This window comes from Aquarana catesbeiana, linkage group LG05 (genome assembly GCF_042186555.1).
Source record: "Aquarana catesbeiana isolate 2022-GZ linkage group LG05, ASM4218655v1, whole genome shotgun sequence".
Lineage (NCBI taxonomy): Eukaryota > Metazoa > Chordata > Amphibia > Anura > Ranidae > Aquarana > Aquarana catesbeiana.
In genome coordinates this window covers 505406508-505433422 of record NC_133328.1, presented here as the reverse complement: position 1 = coordinate 505433422, position 26915 = coordinate 505406508, and the positions used below count along the sequence as shown (strand labels likewise).

Here is a 26915-nt window from a genome sequence, read left to right as displayed (position 1 = left end):
TTCATTGACATATTTTGTATCATCCTTTTATCTCAACCGTGTGTTTAGGTTACATAGTGACTGCTAATAATTACATTTTGTGCATGGTCACGTCTGTTCAACCTTTCAAAGAATAGTTTTGTACTTGAGGTACACAGTATAGCAAACTTAAGTTTAACATAAAAGGTGTGGGAGGTATGATGTACAACTCCAATTCACTTCTAGACTACTGCCCTGCAATGTCCTCCCTTTCCTTTTAACACCTTCAATTGGCTGTGCAATAATAAAGTAGATATGTTATCACTTTGAACTGTTAGGTGTTTCTTTTTTATTTCTATAAAGAATGTATTATGGATACGCTACAGCACAATACTTTAAAGGTGTCACTTCGACACAAATTCATGTATATTTTTTAATGTATCAATTAAAATCACATAATACAATATACTATAGCAGTACCCCTATAATGTTATACAATACAAATAAAATATACCCCCATCTATTAGTGCCCCTAACTACTCTTCTATCCAGTTTTAAATATATTCTGAGGATCACCAGGTAGTATTATAATTAAATGAATAATGTTTGAAATTGAAATTGATATGTTAAAGCTTATATAAGATTTTACAGATTGGGTTTACATATACTTGAAGGAGAATCTATTCTATTTTTTTACATACTTTACTAATATATTGTATTCAGAATTAAAGAGTAAAACATAGGGGGCAGAGCTAGCTGGAGACTGTGATGCACCCTTAGTTGCGGAGCTCCGGTACCAGCGGGACAAACACAGCTCACATCGACCTACCAGGGCCATCTCTTCTCACCCAAACCCAGTGTTCTAGCTCTACAGCACCCGAGGAATGAAGAGTCATCATGCCCAGGTGCAGGAAGGAGGGGAATTGCCCTCAGAAACTGAAGAACGGCATTCTTCCACACCGGGCCTAAACAATATGGCGCCGGCTCCTCATTCACCCTGGCATCTGGCTCTACAAAACACTCCGCACAGAAGGGGACAACTCAAAAAAGGAGCAGCCCTCCTAAAAGTCCACAATCTTTGCCAGCCACACCAACCTCTGGGAGCCCAGTAAAGGCAAGATTCTGGATGGATACTGCGGATGCAGATCATGAGGTGAACTCTCTCCATGATTCAGGCGATGACACCAGGGAGCTGCCAGACTCCATAGATCTGTTTCCTACAAATAATCAGCCTATTATAGACACTGTTCTAGAGGAGATGTTAGTCTCCCTGAGAAGCTCTCTCCATTCAGACATGATCTCTTGTGTACATAAGTTCAGCACAGAACTACGGTCTGTTTCAGCTAGAGTGACACACATAGAGACCAAGATGGGGGAATATGCAACCACAATTCATGACTTGGTGGATGCTAATGAAAGTAAAGAGGATGATTTGGAGGTGATTAAGGCCAAAATGGCAGACGTAGAGGAGAGATCCAGAAGGAACAATGTAAAGATAAGGGGGATCCCGGAATCTGTCCAGCTACCTAAACCCACCTATCTCTCTGACAATATACCTAGGGATGTCATACTGAGATTTAATTTCTACCATGCTAAGGAATGATTAATGGTGGCATCCAGACAGAGGGACCAGTTGCCTGACTTGTCTCAGTACACGCTCCAAAAGTACAGAAACCTGAATACCATCACAAAAGCACTCAGGAATCACAAGCTAAATTATAAATGGGGATTACCGACAAAGCTAATCGTTACCAAAGATGGCAAAGAGCATGTGATGGATTTGGTTGCTAGAGGCATGGCCCTGCTAAATGCATGGGGGATTGTCCCTGAACCTCAGACACAACCCCATCAGAGTGGCAACTCCGCCAGCCCTGACCCTGACTGGCGCACAGTAACTCACAAGAATGCCTGTACTCATACCTAACCTGGCCAAGGGTAATGCTCATCCATACATACACCCGCTTGGGAGGATTTTCCTCTGATCCAAACTTTTTTTGTTTTTGTTTTTCCCCACTACATCTCTGAGTATGAGCCACACCCAACCACCCTTTTTTCCTGTTTGGCTACTTGCCAATGTTATGCTCTTGTATTGTTCATGTAAGCCTCACCTTTCTATTTCAACAGTCAGAAGTGATTTCTCCTCTCTAAATGTCCCAAAGAGCACCATCGAGATGAGAACATGGAGTTCAGAGCCTCATCAGACGTCACTCCCCCTTTCTGTATGGTTTGTGACATCGCTAAATGTAAGTGAAACATTCAGATTATGCAATACCCAGCACTACCATACTCATGTCTTATGGCGGTACATTTTCTGACCATTAACTCTAAAGGACTTAACCATCCGGCCAAGCGAAGATCTCTTTGGACGGAAGCTCTCCAGCAAAAATGTGACATTGTATGTGTCCAAGAGCCACACTTTCATAACCTGGCACCTCCTAAGTGCATGCACCCTATGTTTTCATTCACATACACTGCCAATGCAGAAGCAAAAAAGAAGGGAGTGATGGTAGCAGTGAGGGATACAGTAGCTTTCCAGCTTCACAAGGTTCTCACAGATCCACACGGCCACTTTATAATACTCGTGTGTGACATCAACTCCACTACCTACACTTTGGCAAATATTTACGCTCCCAATACAAGACAGATCAGGTTCTTCCACAAGATTATGAAAAAAAATTGTTCAATACAGAGGGGTATGTTGGTGCTTTGTGGGGACTTCAACATTACTCCCGATCCATCCCTTGACTTCACCTCAAAAACGAAACGCTCTACACCGTCACTAAAATCGGTGATAAAAACCTACGAACTGTATGACACCTGGAGATGCCTCAACGCTAACGAGAAAGACTACTCATTCTTCTCTAACAGTCATAGGTCCTATAGCAAAATTGACTTGTTCTTGGTAGACAAATGGTTGCTGTTCAAATGTAAATCTGCCAAAATCAATACTATCACTTGGTTGGACCATTCCTTGGTGAAGCTAGTAGCAGGGGACTCTACTACCCACAACCCTACCTTTCTATGGCGGTCCAACCCCTCAACTTTTCCAGGATGCTCCAACCAAGTCCAAAACTGAACAGCAACTCAACGAAGTTTTAAAGAATAATCGCGAATCGGTTACCGATCCATTTACTGTATGGAATGCCCATAAGGCATTTGTGAGAGGTATTCTTATTCAACAAGCGGCGGGAATTAAAAGGACGAGGCAGCAGCATACTGGCAGTGCTAATATCAAAAATTGATACTCTTGAAAAACAAAATATGACACACCCCTTCCAACAACTGACAGATCAACTGACACAATCGCGCAATGAGCTCAGACTGCTCCTCCTGGAGTAATTGTCCTACTACACGAGTGGCAACAGAGCAGGAAAACTTTTGGCTAACCGGATTAGAGGACACAGATATGAAACTCAAATCCCATACTTATTACACCTCAACATCCAAACAAAACAGTAGAATCCCCAAGCCATAGCGGATGCCTTCAGTCAATATTATGGATGACTATATAAACAACCCCACCATACCACAACCAACACCAGCTATCATAGAAACATTTCAAGACAAAATTAACCCCACCAAGCTTACTCCCGTACACTTTATGAACCTAAACAACTGGTTACGTGACCTCTAAACTCCCCAGAGGGGGGCGGGGTCATGTAACCGGGTGACCCCACCCCCCTCTGACAAAACAGGGAAAGCCTCAGGGAAGTCCCGTGAATTCCCTGTGCGTCAGAGGAGGGCGGGGTCACTGGGTGGCCCCACCCTCCATTATATAAGAAATGTCAGATTAAGCGAAGCGTCACACGGCTGAAGACTCCCACTGAGGCGGATTGTGTGGACAGAGCGGAGAAGAAGCCTGGAGGAAGATGCGGGACGAGAAGAGAGGACGAAGAAGAAGAAGATGGAGAAGAAGAAGATGAAGAAGAAGATGCAGGAAGAAGAAGAACACCGAAAGTACACCAGAAGAAAGAAGATGGAAGAAGAAGCTGAAAGAAAAAGAAATTAATAAAGGACTTGTCAAAAACCGTCTCTTGTGTTTTTTAACCTTTTTGACACATTTTTTGTGAAATGGTACCAATTCACACAGGGGGTGCCGGGGATCTGGGGGTCCCCTTGTTAAGGTTCAGGAGGGGGGTGCTCTCTCATCCCCCCCTCTTTTCCTGCAGCCTGCCTGGTTGCATGCTCGGATAAGGGTCTGGAATGGATTTTTGGGGGGACCCCACGCCATTTTTTTTTAATTTTGGCACGGGGTTCTCCTTAATATCCATACCAGACCTGAAGGGCCTGGTATGGAATTTAGGGGGACCCCCGCGCATTTTTAAAATTTTTTATTTTGGTTCGGGGTTCCCCTGTGGGGAATTCCCATGCCATTTTTATCAATGAACTTTTATGTGTATTGTCGGACCGACAATTCATTAATAGCCGCGAGTAGTTTTAAATGACTTTTTTCCTTTGAAATGTCATTTTGTTGTCAGACTGTTCTAAACACAGGAAACATGCGCCCATTTACAGGCATACTATACACACCCTCCAGGTATGAAATTTAAAGGAATATTACACTTTTATTGTTTCACTTTAAGCATTATTAAAATCACTGCTCCAGAAAACTTTTTAAAACTTCTTTTTGCATTGATACATGTCCCCTGGGGCAGGACCTGGTTCCCCAAACACTTTTTATGACAATAACTTGCATATAAGCCTTTGAAATGAGCACTTTTGATTATTCATGTTCGTGTCCCATAGAATTTAACGGTGTTGTAACGCGTGTTCCAACAAACTTTTTGCCTGTTCGCAAGTTCTGGTGCGAACCGAACTGGGGGGTGTTAGGCTCATCCCTATTCCCAGCTCGTAGCAACTCAGGAATGTTTCCTCACAGAATTGGGATGTGTGTGTTTACACACACATGTCCCTGTTCTGCCTCTCGTGCCTGCGATCGCTCATCGCGATCACGCACGCTTGCTCATCGCGATCGCGCACACTTGCTATCCCGCTTAAAGGGACCAATGTACATCTATGACGGTCCACGGGATCGCAGTATAATGACGGTGGCTGGTCGGCAAGTAGTTAACAATGATCTAAAAATTTACGCAAAACTATTAGGGATGGGTAAAGAGTTCGACCCAAGGATACGTTCAGGCTGAACTTTCACTGTTCTGACTTTCGGCGAATAGCCGAACAAACGGGTCGTTCGACCGTTTGTTCGCCCCCCCCCCGAACTGACCACAATGCATTGCGGTACTGAACGGTGCATTGCAAGCCCTGATTGGTTGAAGCAGTGAAAGCTTCAGCCAATCAGGGCACAGAGCACTGTCAGAGTCATTCCCGCCCCACAGTATAAAAGTATTCTTTCAATGTCAGCCATTTTCAGTGTGATTTCGGCATGAAGAGAGATAGAACAGGGCTCTGTTCAGTGCTATTAGTTAGTGTGCTATACTGTGCTATTTTGCTTCAGTTGTCAGTGTAGAATATTAGTTTAGTGTCAGTCTAGGGATAGTGTGATTGTAGTAAGGAGGACCATCATTCAGCTTTGCATAGTGTGCAGCTAGAGTAGGGACAGCTCAGATAGTTTCACTGTAGTGTCATTCATGTCATTCATACATACATTAGTGTAGAGTAGGGACAGCTGAGATAGTTGCAGCGTAGTGAGACCGTGTCAGTAATCTTTACATTAGTGTATAGCTAGAGTAGGGACAGTTCAGATAGCGTCAGTGTAGTGACGGTTGAACATCATCTATTTGACTGCGTTACTGCCAGTTTAATGCCATATTGTTCTGTGAGCGTTACTGCCAGTTTAACGCCATAAAGTTCTGTGTGCCTTACTGCCAGTTTAATACCATATAGTTTTTTGCTTTACTTCCAGTTTAACGCCATTTACTTCTGTGTGCATTACTGCCAGTTTAACGCCATATAGTTCTGTGTGCGTTACTACCAGTTTAATGCTATATAGTTCTGTGTGCATTACTGCTAGTTTAACGCCATATAGTTCTGTGTACGTTACTGCCAGTTTAACACCATATAGTTTTGTGCATTACTGCCAGTTTAACACCATTTACTTTTGTATGCGTTACTGCCAGTTCAACGCCATATAGTTCTGTGCATCACTGTACGTTTGGTGCATTATATTGCAGTATATTATAGTACATCCATGGAGTGTATATATAAAAAATACTGCGCTATAAGTAAAATACATAAAAAGAGCTGCGACTAAAAGTGTTATACTACACCAAACATATGTATAAATAAAGTGAAAAGTCGCGCTAAGCAATGCGATTTGCAAAAATGAAAAACAAACAAATATTAGGTGAACAACAAACAACCCAATATATACTGATACATATTGATATCTGCAAATTACAATAGGTGTATCTGATAACCCATAACGTGATTATACACCAAATGTGAAAGTGAAAAAAAAAAATTTATACATATATATGGGATATTGATTTGAAATTATACAAATTCAGTCCATAAAAAAAAACAGTCTGTATGAGTAAACATCAAAGATTCCAATAGATTCCAATAGAAGGTGAATCCACAGTGGTGAATGGTGAAAGTTCACACCGAAGTGACTAGTGAAATGTGAAAATCTCCTCCACCACTGAAAATTACTGCCGCTTACCAGAAAGTGTTGGTCCCTTGTTACAGGGGACCACACAAAGCGAATGGCTGCAACCCCAGCCCGGGATCCCACTGGCAAGCCCTGGTCTCCAAAGTGTCAGCAAAGGTGGTCAGCAGACAGGATCAGCAGGAACCAGTATTATACCAAAAAAACAAGAAAACTCCACATAGTGTAAACCTGTTACATTTATTTAAGTATAAAAACAGGTGGCAACTTACATCAAAAGAGAGTTTAAAACGCATATGAAAGATTAGCCGGCTGGCTTGTACAAAGCCTGTATGCTTCCGGGACTCAGCGGTGACATCAGGGCGTAGCTCCTCCTCTCCTCCTGGGGAGGAGGAGCTATGCCCTGACGTCACCGCTGAGTCCCAATATCCCATATATATGTATAATTTTTTTTTTTTCACTTTTGGTGTATAATCACGTTATGGGTTATCAGATACACCTATTGTAATTTGCAGATATCACTATGTATCAGTATATATTGGGTTGTTTGTTATTCACCTAATATTTGTTTGTTTTTCATTTTTGCAAATCTCATTGCTTAGCGCGACTTTTCACTTTATTTATCCATGGAGTGTGTCTGTGTAGTGTGAGTACTCAAATTAAAGTGCACCAAACACCTCTTTACATTGATTAAAGTGCATCTACGTACACATTTCAACTTCTTCTTTACATTTGCTTATAATCACCGCCCCCTCCCTCCCAATAATGTCTGGAAGGACAACAAGGAGAAGCAGACATTCTCTTTGCACTGCAAGGGAACCAGCAACAAATGTGTCCACAGGCAAAGGTGGACGTGGTGGTCAGTCCTCAGGCTGGGCAGCATTTCCTCTGTTTAATGAGTTTGCCTGTACTATTCAGCCACAGCATGCAGAGGAGGTGGTGGACTGGCTTACTAAACCTTCCTCATCCTCCTCATCTCTGCTTGCATGACAGAGTATAAGTGTGCAGTCCCCTGCAGTTGCCAGAGTGGATAAACCTGCCTCCTTGTCCACATCTATTCCTGCCTTAGCCCCAACATCAGCCATTGAGGAGTCAGCTGAGTTATTTGACCACAGCGTCAGCCACTTGCCCCTTGATGATGCCCAGACATTACTGAATTCAGAAGTTGGTTGTGAGGTTGAGGATGAAAGAAACATGAGCCCAGAAAGAGGGAGGAATACTGGTAGACAAATTGGCATTCATGTTGCCCAAGCCGCAGTGTATTGCCAAGTTGTCTCCATTGGTAATGATGAAGATTGAGGAGATGGAGATGATGATGATGATGATGAGGTCACTGATGCGACTTGGGTGCCAGATAGGGCAGAGGAGGAAACTGAAGGTGCGACGGCACAACCCAAGGAGGCCGACATCAAAAAAGAGTAGAGAGCAGCCACCCTATTCTATCACATTCTGCAGCTGTTATCTCCTGGCCCACTCCCCAAAGCTCTGGTGTCTGGACCTTTTTCAGCACATCTGCAGCAGATCACACTGTTGCTATTTGCAAACTGTGTCTCAGGCACATCAAACGTGGCAAAAACACCAACCATTTGGGTAACACATGCTTAACAAGGCATTTAATGTCCAACCACTCAGCCCGTTGGCAAAAGAACCTAAAAGCCACACAAAAGGGGCACAAATCTGTCCCCCCTCCTCCTCCTCTTTCTCCTCCTCCTCCTCCTTACCCACTTCAGTCTGCCCCTGCTATACCGAGTCATTACCTCTCAGCAGCCTCCACTGACAGGGATGATGGTATAGCACAGGGCGTCCCAGGTCCTAGCAGCACATCTGCCAGCAGCACACCACCAGCTGTAGACAGTAACCGGCAAATTTCTATGCCCCATCTGCTGCAGCAGAAAAAAAAATACAGTCCCTGCCACCCGCATGCCCAGCGTCTAAATGCAAGCTTGTCAAAGCTGTTGGCTCTTCAACCTCTGTCTTTCAGCCTGGTGGATTCTGCCCCCTTCCGTGAATTTGCACAGTTTGCTTTACCACAATGGCAGGTTCCCAGTCGCTACTACTTTACACATAAGGCCATGCCATCTCTCTACCATCATGGGGAAGGGAATGTTCTGGCATTGTTGGGCAACACAGTCAGCCGTAAAATTCACCTTACTGCTGACACATGGTCCAGCAAGCATGGATAGTGACAATATATTTTGTTCACAGCACACTGGGTAATGCTGCTTGTAACTTGAAAGGATGCAGGACAGGGCTCAGTGCTGCAGCTTGTTGTGCCCCCACGTCTCCATACAGCTGGTGGTGATGATGCCAGACCTGTGAGCTCTACCCCCTCCTCCTCCGCCACCTCCATGCCCTCCTCTGCAGAATTGTCCTATAAACATCAGGTACCCCCTAAGCGTTCAAAGGGCTATACCCAGAGTCAGGCTAAAAGAAGCCATGCAGTGCTTCAGCTGGTGTGTTTAGGGGACAGGAACCACACCGGAGCAGAGATTCTTGCAACTCTGCAAGGACAGGCCAAGAGGTGATTCATACCCCGCCACCTGGAGCCAGGAATGGTGGTGTGCGATAATGGCTCAAACCTCTTGCCTGCCCTTAGACAGGGAGAGTTGACACATTTGCCATGCCTGGCACATGTCCTAAAGTTGGTGCTGCAGCGTTTCCTAAAAATGTACCCAGGGTTGCAAGATGTGCTAAAGCTGGCCAGAAGAGTCTGTGGCCATTTCAGGCAGTCATACACAGCCAGTGCTCGGTTGGCTGAAATTCAGCTGGAAAACCACCTGGCCGTAAACCGTGGGATTTGTGACATGCCCACCAGGTGAAACTCGACTTTGTCAATGCTGCAGCAGAGGGCTGTCAACGAGTACCTGTGCGAATACGACACAACGACAGGCTCAGGCCGCCTCGGCTTTTTTTCCCCACGCCAATAGCTGATCATTAAGGATGCATGCACTGTATTGTCACCATTTGAGGAGGCCACAAGGATGGTGAGCTGTGACAGTGCATGCATCAGTGACACAATCCCTGTTGTGTTCTTGCTGGAGCAGACTCTGCATGGCATTATGGGCAGGGCACTGGAGGCAGAGCAGCAGGAGGAAGAGGACTACTTCCTTTCCTCTCAAGGCCCACTTTATCCAGACACCATCATTCCTATGTCAGAGAACACACAGGAGGAGAAAGGGGAGGAGGATGAGGATTATAGAATGCGTCTGTCCACAGACTCCGTGGACCCTTTGACTTTTATAAAAAATGAATCAGTCCTGGATTACCAGCTATGAAGCCCCTGATGCCGATGTCACTGATAAAGTCTTTTTGGGATGTGGAATCTCTGCAGAACTTCAAGGCCGCCTAGCTTTGAGGGTGTTTAATCATTTCATCTGGAAGAATGTTTTTGGTATAGGTTTCATGGGCACAATTAAGACCCAAAGACCTATTTGTCTGCACCTGTTTGACAGGTGCATATCATTGCAATTTTTTACGGCAAGACCAATTCTTGCTTTTATCAAGAGTACCAAAGACCAATTTTTCTGCACCCGTTACTTCTATACAAAGTCAAAGTGACACCAAAATGTATCCAAAAAACTCTAATCTTGTTCCCAGTGCACTACATTGTGACCTTATCATACACATTGGCTCCCAGCTGTTGCTAATAAAGGCAGCTTGCAGGGAAAATGATTTTTTTTTTGGCTTTATAAATGCAATTATTGCTGCAGCAGATTCTAGGCATGGTACAAATCTGCCACAGGTAGACTAAAGGGACACCCCAGGCACTATATTGGAAGGAATTTTTCATTTTTAGGCTTTCACTTCACTTTCACAAAATCAATAAAATCACTGCTCATTTAAAAATTACATTTTTCACAAACTTTTTTTTATTAATACATGTCCCCTAGGGCAGGACCCGGACCCCTATAACCATTGTATGCCCAATTACTTGCATATAAGCCTTTAAAATTGGCACTTTTGATTTTTAACATTTGGGTCCCATTGACTTTAATGGGGTTCGTTGTTCGTGTCCGAACTTTTGCGGTGTTCGAAAGTTCTGTTGCGAACCAAACAGGGATCTGTTTGGCCCATCCCTCAAAACTATTGGCTACCAGACTGTTAAACATCCTACCTTCTCTTGAATCTGGATTTACTAAGGGACGTCAGACAGCTGATGCTACCCGACATTTAATAAATGTGATTCATGTGGCCAATAAACACAAAACTCCTTCTCTGCTCCTAGCATTGGATGCAGAGAAGGCATCTGATAGGATAAATTGGCAGTTCTTAGCACAGGTGTTGGCTAGGTTTAGTTTTAGGAGCTCCATCTATTCAGCCATAATGGCACTCTACATCCACCAATCGGCCCAATTTTACATCTCAGGGGCATTATGTACCCCATTGGAAATACCTAACGGGACATGACAGGGTTGCCCTCTCTCCCCACTGATTTTCAATTTGTTGATGGAACCCCTGGCCTCCTACTTATGCTCACATCCTCACATAATGGGTATACAGGTTGGCAGGAGACACCACACCATCAGTTTATTCGCTGATGACATCATACTGATGCTCACAAGGGCAGACACTTCCTTGGTTTCAGTCCACCTGGTATTGCAAACATTTAATGGTGTATCATGCTATTAAGTAAACAAGACCAAATCCTACATTTTAAACCTGGGTATCCCGAATGAGACCAAACAAAAACTAGCCCAACAATTTCCATACATATGGAAAAAGGAGGGTTTTAAATACTTGGGCATCACGCTGACTCCTAAACTTGCAGGTCCTATACCAGCCAATTACACACCCTTCCTAAACTCATTAGGGTCCAAGTTTAACAAACTTGCTCAAACTGAATTATCATGGATGGGTCGACTGGCAGCTTTTAAGATGCAAATATTGCCACAATTATTGTATCTCTTTAGGACTTTACCAATCCCACAACCAATACTAAATAAATACCTTTGTCAGGGAAAGAGGGCCAGATGTGCATTTAGCAGGTTAATTAAACACAGGAAGGAGGGTGGAGTGGGTCATGTACACTTGCAGGACTATTATTTTGCAACAATACTAGCACAACTCCATCACTAGATGCTACCTAATTCCAAAGCATTATGGATTGAATTAGAACAGTCTCAAATCCCAAAGGGGAACTTACAATACTTTTTACTAACTGCTCCTTATAACACCTCTCTAGACAGTAAGCTAGCACCCCCCATCCTAGCATAAATACGAGCAAGGGTTCATCTTCGTAAATATCAACAGTGGAGTGGTAAAGTAACACCTTTGATATTCCTCATCTCTGCACTTGCCCAAATCATACCAGATATTAACCTTAATACATGGAAGGAAAAGAAGATATCTTAGAAGGCCCATCACTTAAACCTTTTGGTACCTTACAACTAGGACACAAATTGCCCCTCAAAGAGCAATATAAATATACGCAGATAGCTCACCTACTGAAAAAGAATTCTCAATTACTCACAATACTCCCTGCAAAAGTAACCCAATATTATCTACAACTTTCAATCCTACCCAAAGGTTTGTCTCCTTTTGTGTAAACTTTAAAAATCAATAAAAACTATTGAAACTAAAGAGTAAAAACTGTTTCATGTTTGATATTGGTAAGGAAAATATGACATATTGCCTATTTCGTTTTTACCAAATGCAGCCAGTAGGTGGAGCATTATGGTTTGTTCCTACAGATGTCCGTTTCATTGTCCAAGTTTATAAAATAAAAGTAAGGAGGGAGTTTTTGGGAGCTATGGGTTATTGTACACCCTAACTCTCTACACTGCCTTATTGAATCAGCCTATGTCTGCAAAAAAGTTCAAGTAAACAAATTGCCTTCACTCTTATTTTAGCAGGTCCAGTAATATTCTCACCAGAGTGCAGTAAACAGTTCTATCGACTCTACCACAACACCAAAGACTGTTCAACATCAACTTGTAAGTATAAATTAAATAAAAACTGTGGCCTTTTTATTTAAATCTACATGCGAAAAAGCTTAAAACGAATTTCTGTGTGTCAGTGTATATATACTATATTACCCAAAGTATTGGGACACCTGCCTTTACACGCATATGAACTTCAATGTCATCCCAGTCTTAGTCCATAGGGTTCATATATATATATATATATATATATATATATATATATATATATATATATATATATATATATATATATATATATATATATATATATATATATATATATATATATATATATATATATATATATATGCACTCACACATACAATGTATGTGTGTCTGTGTGTGTGTATGTATATATATATATACATATATTATACATTATACATGTAGAGGTAGGAGGCACCTACCTTTTGGGCTACAGGTCAGGGTGAAGGACGCTGCTTGCTTGAGAGAAGATGAAGTGTTGTGTGGGTAGAATACCACTCCATCTCACAGCAAAAACTTGCACAGTAGCAGGTAGTGAGCAGCAGCTGGCACTGAAGGATGCCGGGGGTGGGGGGACTGCTGTTATTTATAATTTATTATAATTTGCTAGGAATTAAATTCATGATGTGAGTGTGGAGGTTGGGGATTACTGAGAAAGGTAATGCAAAGTGGTGCTCAGGGGTGAATCATTGAAAAGAAGGAGTGGGGTTTCTGATGTGAATTACAAGTTGCTGAGTTTCTAGGGATTACATTATGCTTTTGTGTGGATTGAGGATTACTGGAGAAAGGTATTGGGGGATAGTCTGATTACCTAACCTGTTTCCCCGAAAATAAGCCCTACCCCGAAAATAAGACCCAGCGGGATTTTTGGGGGTGGCTGCAATATAAGCCCTACCCCCAAAAAAATCCCAAGTTAAAGTCCTTGTAAAAACATGTAATCAGTTTTGTAAAAAGATTATATAATGTGCAGTGTGTCCTGCAGTGTGCGCTCACGTCACCTGCCAGAGATCTTCTCCTCAGCCCCTCCCTCTGCAGTATTTGGAGCGGGGAAGAAGAGCGGGTCACGTGAGCACCCAGCAGCACTGTAAATAAGGTATTTTCCGCAATAAAGTTCAAAAGGCGACATACTGCATATTGTAAAATTATGTAATCCGTTTTGTAAAATAATTATATAATGACTTTGAGGTTTATTTTTGGGATTACAGAATGTCATAATGCTGACTCCTAAGCTGACGGGGAGAGGGGGAGAGAAGACAGGGGACACAGGAACTTTTTAAAACTTTTTTAGAACATAGAGAGGGGTAAATGACACAGCACAAGCACTGTGCTTTCTATCATGCGTTAAAGGATCAGGATATTATTAATATATTTTTTTAGGGTTACAAGTACTTTAAGATCATCATTGTACATACTGTAAATAAATAAGACATCCCCTGAAAATAAGCCCTCATGTGTTTTTTGTAGCCAAAATTAATATAAGATCCGGTCTTATTTTCGGGGGAAACGCGGTAGTTAAAAAAATTACTGGTAAAAAGTACATAAATTGCAGTTGTGGTGTGATTTTATGTCCAAGTCACACTTGTAATCATGTTGCTTGCAGCAAATGACCAATGCCAAGATCACCAAGCTAGTTCAGGAGACAAATGAAGCCATATGGATCCATAAAAATGAAAACAAATACATAATTTGTATTCCCATAATTTTTTATTTTTTACTGTTGATGCATGAATGCTTTTTACAATGTTAGGGATGTATCGTAACACGGAGTGGCACCGTGGATACACCAAAAATACCTGTGCCGCGTCCTACAATAACGTATTCAAAAAACAAACAGGGGGGACTTTTGGACTTTTTAGGCACAACTACATAAACATTCTATAAAAAATTATTTTATTAGAAAAATACATAACAACAAAATTGATTAAAAACCATGAATGCTTTTTAACATTTTTACTGTTGGAGCAAGCTGTTTGAAATATTTTACCAAGCCCTGGTTTTACAAGTTACTACTGAGCTGACAAATACTTGGGTAGCTCAAACTGTGTATGTTTTGCCTTACAGTACTTAAACACATATTTAAAATATATTATTTTATCAATTATACTTTCTCTTTACAGCTTACAAAAGATGTGCAAGGCTGCTAATAAGATTGGCTAAGAGTCAGTTGTGTTCACAACCCTAAATTAATGGTGTAAGTAAAATGACCGTATACATAAAACATTGAATTCAAATCTATGTTTATTGAGTAAAGAATAGAGACATGTTCCATGGGTAAAATGAAGTTGTTGTACATAGCAATTGCAAGAAATTAAATTCCTTTGTGGTTATTTGCTACTATCAGAAGTTCCACTTTGTCTCAGTTATTCTCTTCTTTTGATAATGTCAGTTGCTTGGCTGCCATACATGATCTGCTTTTAAAGTAAACACGAGCTTAGTCTTTAAATCTTATAAAAGTTATATCTTGTTAATGTAATTCCACAAATTGTTTTCAGTCTTACGACAATGGCCTTATTCTAAATTGTAATAAGGTGGGAGAAAGCTTTTTACTGTAGATGATCAAAGTAGGCTAAAATGAAGGTTTGTAAATATGTGATAGATAGATCTGTAAAACTAGTTACTAAAATCTCACAATTAGCCATTTTTCCTCCCCGGTGTCATGTGACTCATTAGCGTTACAAGGTCTCAGGTGTGAATGAGGAGCAGGTGTGTTAAATTTGGTGTTATCGCTCTCACTCTCATACTGGTCACTGGAAGTTCAACACAGCACCTCATGGCAAAGAACTCTCTGAGGATCTGAAAAAAAGAATTGTTGCTCTACATAAAGATGGCCTAGGCTATAAGAAGTTTGCCAAGACCCTGAAACTGAGTTGCAGCATGTTATCCAAGACCATGCAGCGGTTTAACAGGACAGGTTCCACTCAAAACAGGCCTCGCCATGGTCGACCAAAGAGGTTGAATGCACATGCTCAGCGTCATATCCAGAGGTTGTCTTTGGGAAATAGATGTATGAGTGCTGCCAGCATTGCTGCAGAGGTTGAAGGGGTGGGGGGTTAGCCTGTCAGTGGTCAGACCATACGCCGCACACTGCATCAAATTGGTCTGCATGACTATTGTCCCAGAAGGATGCCTCTTCTAAAGATTATGCACAAGAAAGCCTGCAAACAGTTTTCTGAAGACAAGCAGACGAAGGACATGGATTACTGGAACCATGTCCTGTGGTCTGATGAGACCAAGATAAACTTATTTGGTTCAGATGGTGTCAAGCATGTGCGGCAGCAACCAGGTGAGGAGTACAAAGACAAGTGTGTCACAGTCAAGCATGGTGGTGGGAGTGTCATGGTCTGGGGCTGCATGAGTGCTGCCAGCACTGGGGAGCTACAGTTCATTGAGGGAATCCTGAATGCCAACATGTACTGTAACATACTGAAGCAGAGCATGATCCCCTTCATTCGGAAACTGGGCCACAGGGCAGTATTCCAACATGATAAACCCAAACACACCTCCAAGATGACCACTGCATTGCTAAAGAAGCTGACGGTAAAGGTGATGGACTGGCCAAGCATGTCTCCAGACCTGAACCCTATTGAGCATCTGTGGGGCATCCTCAAATGGAAGGTGGAGGAGTGCAAGGTCTCTAACATCCCCCAGCTACATGATGTCATCATGAAGGAGAGGAAGAGGACTCCAGTGCCAACCTGTGATGCTCAGGTGGACTCCATGTCCAAGAGGGTTAAGGCAGTGCTGGAAAATAATGGTGGCCACACAAAATATTGCCACTATGGGCCCAATTTGGACATTTTCACTTAGGGGTGTACTCCCTTTTGTTGCCAGCGGTTTAGACATTAATGGCTGTGTGTTGAGTTATTTTGAGGGAACAGCAAATTTACACTGTTATACAAGCTGTACACTCACTACTTTACATTGTAGCTAAGTGTCATTTCTTCAGGGTTGACACATGAAAATATATATTCAAATATTTACAAAAAAAAAAATCTACAAAAATGTTAGGGGTGTACTCACTTTTGTGAGATACTGTTTATATGTATATATACCGTATTTAAAATCAGGGGAAAATCATGGGTGCGTGTTATACGTCGATTCCCCGCTGATCTCCGCTGATTGTGAGTGGAGTGGAGCGATCACGCCGAGATACACATAGCCGAGTGTACTAGGCTCTTCTCGGCTCCGCTCAGTCACGCCCAGTCTCACCATTGGACCTGTGTTATGTCCATTATAGGGCGGGACTGGGCGTGACTGTGAGCAGAGCCGAGAAGAGCCGAGCACACTCGGCTATGTGTATCTTGGCTCCACCCAGTCCCTGCGATCTCAGTGGCGCTCGCTCTGTTCCACCGAGTCCCTCCGTGGCACCATATTTAAATCTGGACAAGGCTGCAATAGACACTGGGGAAGGCTGCTAGGCTGCACTGGGGCAAGGCTGCACTGACACGGCTGCACTGGGGCAAGGCTGCAATGGACACTGGGGAAGGCTGCACTAACAAGGCTGCACTGACATGGCTGCAAGGCTGCACTGGGGCAAGGCTGCACTGACAAGGCTGCACTGGGGCAAGGCTGCAATGGACACTGGGGAAAGGTGCCCTAACAAGGCTGCACTGACATGGCTGCAAGGCTGCACTGAGAAGGCTTCAATGACACTGACAAGGCTGCAGATGGACACTGGTAAGGCTGCATTGATGGGCATTTAAATGTAAGTTTTTTTTCCTTAAACTTCCCTCCTAAAAGTTTTTTTCCTTAAAATTCCCTCCTAAACTTGGGGTGCGTGTTATACGCTGGCACGTGTTATACGCCGATAAATACGGTATATACACTGCATATAGGCGTAAATTTTAAAATGATTAATTTAATTTTAAATTATCACTGTGGTGTTACGTTCCCCTACATCTTTTGTGTTTTCATTCCTTTTGTTGATTTATTAAAGAAATAGATAATGTCCCTTCTGCAGAATAAATTTTCAGTAAGCTTAGCAAATAAGCTAAGTTGTGTTAACTTCAATCATTCTGTCATATATAAAGTAAAATTCTGATTTATTTCATTCCACTTCACATGATTGGGCATCTAACCATCTCACTATTGGGCACTTTCAACCCCTTCCTGCCCAGGCTTATTTTCAGCTTTCAGCGATGTCGTACTTTGAATGACAATTGCGCAGTCATGCAATACTGTGCCCAAATTAAATTTTTATAAAAAATTTTTTGAGACAGAGATTTCTTTTGGTGGTATTTAATCACCACTAGGTTTTTAATTGGTTTGCTAAATACATTAAAAAAAGACCGAACATTTTGAAGGAAAACCTTTTTTTTCATGTTTCTGTATTAAAATGTTACAAATAAGTAATTTTTTTCTTCACTTATGTGCTTTGATATAGCTGCACTAACAAGCACTTATGAGGCTGCACTGATGGGCACTAGTGAGGCTGCACTGATGGGCACTGATGAGGCTGCACTGATGAGGTAGAACTGATTGACACTGATGAGGCAACACTGAGGAGACTGCATTGATGAGGTGGCACTAATGAGCACTGATAGGCAGCACTGATGGGCACTGATAAGCTGCACTGATGGGCACTGATGGGGCTGCACTGATGATCAGGGCACTAATTATCAGTGCCCTGATTATCACTGTAAATGTTAGCCTTGTATGCCTTGCCGCTAAGCATCTCTCCTTTCCTCACACAGTGACAGATTGCGAGGAAAGGAATGCCGATAACCGGCAAGTTTTTTCACATGTAATCAGCTGTGATTGAACACAGCTGATCACATGGTAAAGGGCTGCTGTGATTGGCCCTTTTCCTGGATGTGTAATCAGTTGTGTACAAAGGACACAGCGATTACAGAGTTCACCCAATGTACGCCCCTGGGGGAACCGGGGAGGCACATTCTGGGAGGACTTCCATGGACGCCCTCCCAGAACAAGAGAGCCATGTTGTGGCCATCTTTCAGCTATGGCCCAGTAATAAAGTTATCAAGGGTTAAAGTAAACTTCACTCTGTGCACTAATCAAAGTAAACAATCACTTTGTTAAATTAACATTGAATTTGTGACTATTATTTTAGTAAATAACCCCTGTAGTGACCTGTTACCAAGAGAAGGACATTTTGAAAAATTCACAAACTGTACGAACATTTGTAATAGGGAATTAGGCTATCTTGATCTTTTAAAATGCTGTTCATAGCGCTTGTACCTAACATAATTTTTTCCTTTAATTCCAGGTCTGATCTATTAAAACAGAACTCTGATTTGCCAAGAATGTGCCTTGAAATCGGACGTCTATACCACGATGATCTGAGTTACTGTTTTCTTATTAAAGCATCTTTTTCTTTACATTGAACATTCCATAGTCATGTGAATAAAACATTTTTTAAAACATTGAACAGGGCCGAAAACAATTCTATTTATTTAAATACATTGTATATAATATTTACTAATGACATACTTAATATATATTATAATTATAACCACTCAGCAGAGTCTGTTTTGTTTTTTTTGTTTCAGTTTAACATGTGTCCATTGTAATTACATAAGTTGCTCAGGCTCGAAAGTTTTTATTTGCACTAATTTGAAAAGAAAACAAATCTATATAATGAGAAATTACTATTTCAAAATAAGCTTTAAGGGATATGTTTTATTGTCAGATGAAGTGATCTGATATTGTATAATAAAGCTTTTTTTTTTTTTTTTGCAAAATATTGCACATGAGAACAATTGCACAATGTATCAGCAAGTGTGGAACATCTAAAAAATAAACATAAGATACATGACTGGAAAACTGCAATGCAGTTTACATGGAAGAAATGATCCATGCGTGTCTAATTGTTTTCCTTATAAGATTCTGTGTCAGTGAAAGACTGCGTTCTATACGTTTTCACACTCACATCTTAGCCATAACTAACCATTAAATAAATAGCAGATGCAGGTAATAAAACCCAAATGCACAATATTGTGTTTGTTTGAACAATTACATTGTTTATGTAAATTATTCTTAGTTGTTAGAGTCAAAGAGGCTAATTTATTTACAGAATTGAGTATGTTCACAAAATAAAGATTCACTTTATTTATCCAATCATGTGAAAAGCAAATTATTCACATTAAAGCACATTTCAGCAGCTAATGATTGAATGATTAAAGTGAATATTCACACATCTTTAACTAAAGGTATTTTAAAATTCAAGCATTGAAATACCTAAATTTACCTTGGTATTACCCTCTTTCAGTCCACTGTACATCAGACCTCAGACTGGGAGAGGGAGAAGCAACACATCCCAGTCCTACTACAGTGGTCATGTACTAACAAGGAGCATACTGATCAAAAAAAGAGAGCAGAATGATAAGCTTATCAGTCAGCTGCTTAACTCTTACTATTTAGCCACAGGCTGGGTATGACAATAGACCCGTAAATACTACTTAACTGTAGAAAAGAAAAATCAGGTTTCCCGCCCTGCTAAACAGAGCTGTGCTGTGTAGTAGAGCAGTGTAACTGTCAGAACTGATTGGACAGATATACAAATCCATTGGCAGGTAAGACAGCTCCCAAATATCCAATACAATTCTGTATTTAGCTGTTTTCCTGGAGTTTAGCTTTAAAGCCCAACTCTGAGAAACTTTAAAATGCTCCCTTGAAGTGGACCTGCACCCTCCTTTAAGAGTCAAGTGCCCCTTTCACCTAGGGCAGAGAAGAAGCACTTTTACTTACAGTATCTGATCCTTCACTACCCCGCTCTTCTGTACCCTGGCAGTAGAGCTGCACAATTAATCGTTAAAAGATCGCGATCTTGATTCAACACCCCTGACGATCTGTATTGCAGAGTTTCCCGATTCTTTCATGTAACAAGTATAGAGAGTACTCTGCTCACTCTGGCAGTCTGCCAAACCGAGCAGTCTGCCAAGTTTTTAACAACATTGTAACTCTTCCATCTTAGATCAAAGGGATAAAACTTCTGTGTGAATATGCAGGAATTTTAACCACTTAAAGTCTAAACCTTTTTCTGACACTTGTTTCTTACAGTTAAAATCAGATTTTTTTGCTAGAAAAATTACTTGGAACCCCCAAACATTATATATATATATATATATATATATATATATATATATATATATATATATATATATTTTAGCAGAGACCCTAGGGAATAAAATGGCGATTGTTGCAATATTTTATGTCACACTGTATTTGCACAGTGGTCTTTCAAATGCAATTTTTTGGGGAAAAATACACTTCAATGAATATTAAAAAAATAAATAAAACGGTAAAGTTAGTACAATTGTTTTGTTTAATGTGAAAGATGATGTTACGCCGTAAGAATCATGAGAGAATTGTGATCTATCTTCTAAGCAAAAAAAAATCACAATTCTCATTTTAGCCAGAATCGTGCAGCTCTAACTGGCAGTATATTTTCCCTTGGCATCATCATGTTCAGTGCAGGGCTTTGGGCAGGGACTGGTCTAGCAGTGCAGAAGAGTGTAGGATCAGATAAGTCAATCTTCCTATCTGTGTCCCCTAGACCTAAACAAGCAACTAACTAGACAAGTGCAATTCGTTTAGTTTCAAATTTGTTTATTAACAAATGTTGACAAATTTGTTAATTCCGAAATTACCGAATTTCCGAATTTTTCAATTTCTGAAATTTAAATTTCCAAATTTCCGAATTTTCAAATTTTCAAATTTCCGAATTTTCGGAATTCGGAAATTCTAAATTTCAGAAATTCGGAATTCGGAAATTCTAAATTTCAGAAATTCGGAATTCGGAAATTCTAAATTTTGGAAATTGGATAATTCTAAATTTTGGAAATTGGACATTTCAGAAATTGGAAAATTTTGGATATTCGAAATTTCGAAAATTCTAAATTTGAATTTGCGAGTTTTTGAATTTCCTGAAATTTGGAAATTTGGAAATTTAAAATCTGAAAATAAGAATGAAAATCTGAAAATTCAAAAGAATGAAAATCAGAAAATTTGAAAACCCGAAAATCTGAAATAATAACTAACTAATAACTATTACATTATAGGTATTGGAATTCCCTTTCAAATTTGGCTGTTAGTGAACGTAATGTGTATGAATTTATCCAAAGTTACGAATTATCTGAAATAACGAATGCCGTATCTAAATGAATGGAACGTAAAGATCTAATAATAATAAATAACAATAATAATAATAAAACCTTTTTATTATTATTATTTATTATTTGTTCCATTCCATTTGTTTAGATGTGGCATTCGTTATTTCGGATAATTGGTAACTTCAGATAAATTTGAATTTGTTACGTTTACAAACAGACGAATTTGAAAGGAAATTCCAATCCAATACCTATAATTTAATAGTTAGTTATTATTTTGAATTTTACTGATTTTCTTTCTTTTTTTCAGATTTTCAAATTTTTTAATTTCCGAATTTTCAAATTCCAAAAATTAGGAGATTTGGAAATTCAAATTTCTGAGTAAAACAAACAAATTTTTTGTCAGTGCACATGTCTACAGCTAACCTTTTCAATGCAGGTATAGCCCCAATGCAAGGGATAATTTTAAAGTTTCTCGGCATTGAACTTTTATATACTGTATTAATAGATATAAAAGGATCTTACAGCTTAAAATCAATCTATCCATAAAATATATGTTCCAAAAAAAAGGATCTTCTGCATAGCAGATAGTAAATATTGACCTTTACTGCTGCCTACACCATAATCAATGATGCATTAAAGAGAAACAACCACCTGAAAATATTAATATTCATTGGTGTGTTGACTTTCTGGTTAACTGCTGTGCTCAGTGATTTGATCTGCAGGCCTTTTTACATCAATTTATTATTATTTATTTCAGGTACTTATATACCACCGTCAATTTACGCAGCACTTTACATATACATTGTACGTTCACATCAGTCCCTACCCTCAAGGAGCTTACAATCTAACTAACTCACATTCATACATACACATACTAGGGTCAATTTAGACAGGATCTAATTAACCTACCAACATGTCTTTGGAGTGTGGGAGGTAACCAGAGTACCCGGATGAAACCCACGCAGGCACAGGGAGAACATGTAAACTCCAGGCAGATAGTGTCGTGGTTGGGATGCGAACCAGCGACCCTTTTTTGCTGCTAGGTGAAAGTGCTATCCACTACACCACTGTGGTATCAATTAAAAAGACACAAAAATGGAATTGTACTAAATAAATGTTTTCCTCTGGGCTAATGGGTCAATCGCTTCAAAATAATACGTGATGCTGCTATTGAACACAAACAAAATAAAAATGAAAGAATCTCTAATGCAAAACACTAATAGATAATTGACAATAGTGTAAAACATAAATCAGTGCACCTTTACATCAAAAAACAAAGTCAACACATATATGATATAAAAGTGAGTCCATAAAGTGAAAAAAGTCCAAATGAAAAGTGATAAACATCCATGTGAAGTACTATTAAAGGATGATTAATGCACCATACATACACCACTAGAGTGCTTGATGTGATTCCCTTCAACTTATGGAGTAAACACTCACCAGACCAATATGTCTGGTATTTTCATGAAAGATAATGTCGCTTTAATCAGTGGTATAATCTCCCTCTGCTTATGTACACGGGTCTCGTCTCACCATGTGTCATTCCGAAAAAAGGAAAAGCAAATGGGACCTCCAATCCTGCATTACTTCCAAAAACAATTAATTGAATTAATAAACTTCCATTAAACTCACATTTACAATTCTTGTATCTTGCATTAAAACATATAAGAGCCGTCTAGTGGCACATTGCCGTTATCTCACCCCCCCCTACGCTGGTAAAGCAACTGCTGTTAATGTCTTGCCACTTGTGAAGCCCGGCATAACTCGTCTCTTGGCCACCGCATAGCCACGCCCTGACATGTTTCATCACTTCCGACTTCGTCACAGGGTGACCTTCACACAGTATCACTTTTCATTTGGACTTTTTTCACTTTATGGACTCACTTTTTATTATATATTTGTTAATTTGCTTTTTGATGTAAAGGTGCACTGATGTATGTTTTGCACTACTGTGAATTATCTATTAGTATTTTGCACTGGAGATTTTTTTCATTTTTTTGTTTACTTTCTACATCACTGTTGCATCCTGTAGTGATGTAGAATTTGATAGAAAAACCACATCAAGCAGTAGGGGACCAGGCATCTGTCATTTTGTGGCATGTAGGGTTCTGAAGGTTCTTGTGGTAGTTTCTCTTCAATACAGCAGAGATCAGTGAGAGAAAAGAGTTTTTACAATTTTCTTTGCTGGTATAGTTTTTTGGAACCTATATTTAGTCCCCTTAAATTGGTTGTAACCCTCAGTCAAGAAATATGAGCAAAGCACACACAATATATCTGTAGTGTTTTCTTATCTCTCTTCAAAGCTTTAAGTGTCATTTCTCTCTGGTGCTTTGTTCCACTGTTATCAGCATTAGTCACTTGTGAGAAGTTTTCTGACACAAGATAAAATGTGTGTTGGGGAGGGAGCTCAGCACGCAGCTTGTCTATTCACAACACAGTTCTTCTGCCCTTTGGAGGGGAGTGTGTTTCTTTCCTCCAATCAGCTCCACACACCATGACTGCAGCTTTCCACCCCCTCCTCTGTGCTCCTGACAGATGGAGAAGGATTTTAACATTTTTTGCCCTTTTATAAGGTAAACAAGTAAATTCTATGTAGGAGAATTTGTTTTCTCTGTATATCATCTGAGGCTGTTCACTTCACTGGGTATATGTAAGGGTTTACAGCCACTTTAACTGGAATTTATCAATTTTTTCACCTCTACCATTTATACTATTATTTATCTGCACAACAAGTCATATTTTGCAAAGCTATAAACCGATGTTTTTTTTTTCTTAGCCATTGAATTACTTAAAGGGCTTTCACACCGAGCCACCTAAGGTGTCAGCGGTAAGGCAGGGCTATTTTTAGCTCCACTTTACCGTAGCTTTAGCGGTACTATTTGGCCGCTAGCGGGGAGGTTTTAACTCCCTGCTAGTGGCCAAAAAGGGGTTAAATCCGCCCACAAAACGCAGCCAGAGGTGGTATCGCAGTGCTGCCCCATTGATTTCAATGGGGAGCAGTGGTGGAGGAGCGGCGAGTTCACCGCTCCTTCTCCGTTGTAAAGAAGCTGCTGGCAGGACTTTTTCTGATGCCCTGCCAGCGCACCGCTCCAGTGTGAAAGCCCGAGCACTGGAGTGAATGGAGCCTTTTTCCAGGCGCTATGCAGGCGCTATTTTTAGCGATGTAGTGCCTGAAAAACGCCGGCAGTTTGAGAGGGGTCTTACAGACTGGTCTATTATTCCTAGAGAAATTCCCCCTAAAAAAAGTTGTCAATTTTGTTTCATTCTCTAAGATTTTAAAACCACATTTGAGTGAACTTGGGCTGTAAAAATTCATGATTCCATGCAGAGGAATCCAAAGAAGACAGAAATAAAGAGTTTGCCTTAGATATCCATTGAATAGCTGTTTCCAGTTTCAGTAACCATCTTTGACGTGATGACAAGAAGAAAAGCATTGCATTGTCAAGCAAACTACAGGTGAATCTATCCATCACCCTGTAATTTACTTACTTCTCTATCCACATCATCAGTGTACCAAACCTGCACGGATGCTACTGATGAGACAAAACTGGAATTCTGTGACCATGGCTTTCACTTGTATTGCCCATTGCTGGGGAACTGACATGTGGATCACATGATAGATTAGGTAGCAAGCAAATCACAATGCACAATTCAAGTTAGATGTGCAAGTGGCTACCTAGTCAGTGCAAATAAACATTACATTTATTTAGGTAGATTTTTAATAGTGGATAATAGTTATCAACAAATAAGAACAATGTGTACTTAATCCGATAAAGGAATGTGTACATGGTATTAGATCATCTTTATCAGCCACATGTACATTGTTTGCATGTGAATGTAAGCAAAAATAAATAATACTGCTATAGTGTGTTATAGTATGTGCACTTACCCTTAGTTGGTCTCACTTCCCTCCTCCATGCAGTTACCTGTAAACATATTCATCTGAAATCTTTGCTGTATGGGTTGCCCACCACTTCAAAGAGTCTTCACAAAATCTTCAACCTGAGCACCAATTTTGAATAAGTTGAGGGTACCTAATTAAGGAAAATGTATTGTAAGTACACTTAGCCTTTAAAACTGCTTCCCATTATGATGCCCTTCATTTTGTAGCCTCCAAAGAGAACTGTATTATTGATCAGTCATGGGTTAATTCAAGATTAAAGCCCTGTACACACGGGCCGAATGCCAGGTGACATTGGCCGGTTCAATAAAAACTGTCCATTATATGGCCCGTGTGCCATGTGTATGCCAGCCGGTCCGACAGAAACTGGCTGTTTGGCTGGCTTCTGTCAGGTGAGCATGCTGAAAAGCCAGCAGCCGACCAGCTCCCGATCAGCACTCTCAGCCAATCGCTAAGAGTGCTGATTTGAGTGTTTGTTTTGGCGGGGGGGAGGGGGCATGTACTAACATCTGATCAAGAGTTTTTTTCGTTCAACCCGCTGGGTTGAAAGAGAAAAAACTCATAGCATGTACCAGGCTCATTAACCCCTTGCCGACCACCGCGCGCCAATGTAGTCTCTTTTTTGGGGACGGATATCGTTGTTATGGCAGCAGCTAGCTGCCATAACCCCAGCATCCCCATTTTCGGCCGGCGGACGGCTACTAGAAAAAAAGGGGTCTCTGCGGCAGATTCGTCGCGAGATCACTTTTATCGGTGGTGGGAGAGGGGCCCCCTCCCGCCACGATCCGGTGCCCTCCGCTGCTTACCGGAGCCATCGGTAGCGGCGGAGGCGATCGCGTCCGTTGCCTAGCTGTGCATGGAGATGAGTAAGGTGAAGATGGCACCCACTCGTCTCCATGACACTGCAGGGCGGAAGCAATGTCAAAACGTCACTTCCGCCCATACGTCTTAAAGGCATATTTTTTTCAATGTTATTTTTTTCAATGACTTTTTTTTATTTCATTTTAGTGTAAATATGAGATCTGAGGTCTTTTTGACCCCAGATCTCATATTTAAGAGGACCTGTCATGCTTTTTTCTATTACAAGGGATGTTTACATTCCTTGTAATAGGAATAAAAGTGACACAATTTTTTTTTAAACAGTGTAAAAATAAATAAAATCATGTCAAATAATTAAAAAATATATAATTTTTTTTTTTTTAAATGCCCTGTCCTGACGAGCTCGCGCGCAGAAGCGAACGCATACATGAGTAGCGCCCACATATGAAAACAGTGGTCAAACCACACATGTGAGGTATCGCCGCGATCATTAGAGCGAGAGCAATAATTCTAGCCCTAGACCTCCTCTGTAACGCAAAACATGCAATCTGTAGAATTTTTTAAACGTTGCCTATTGAGATTTTTGAGGGTAAAAGTTTGACGCCATTTCACAAGCAGGCGGAATTTTGAAGCATGACATGTTGGGTATCAATTTACTCAGCGTAACATTATCTTTCACAATATAAAAA

The 26915-nt window shown here is 40.7% G+C and overlaps 1 protein-coding gene across 3 annotated transcripts in view; it reads left to right on the top strand.

Moving 5' to 3' along the window:
• ALKAL1 (ALK and LTK ligand 1) overlaps positions 1 to 19260 on the top strand; it is a 152221-nt gene extending 132961 nt beyond the window's left edge. For 2 of the 3 annotated variants that reach the window (XM_073631591.1, XM_073631590.1), the window contains exons 5-7: positions 12376 to 12459; positions 14550 to 14623; positions 18659 to 19260. In XM_073631591.1, the coding sequence (XP_073487692.1) occupies positions 12376 to 12459; positions 14550 to 14614 (149 nt within the window). In that variant the 3' untranslated portion in view covers positions 14615 to 14623; positions 18659 to 19260. The remainder of the gene's footprint in view (positions 1 to 12375; positions 12460 to 14549; positions 14624 to 18658) is intronic. The other variant, XM_073631589.1, reaches the window with a different exon arrangement.
• The last annotated feature ends 7655 nt before the right edge of the window (positions 19261 to 26915 follow it).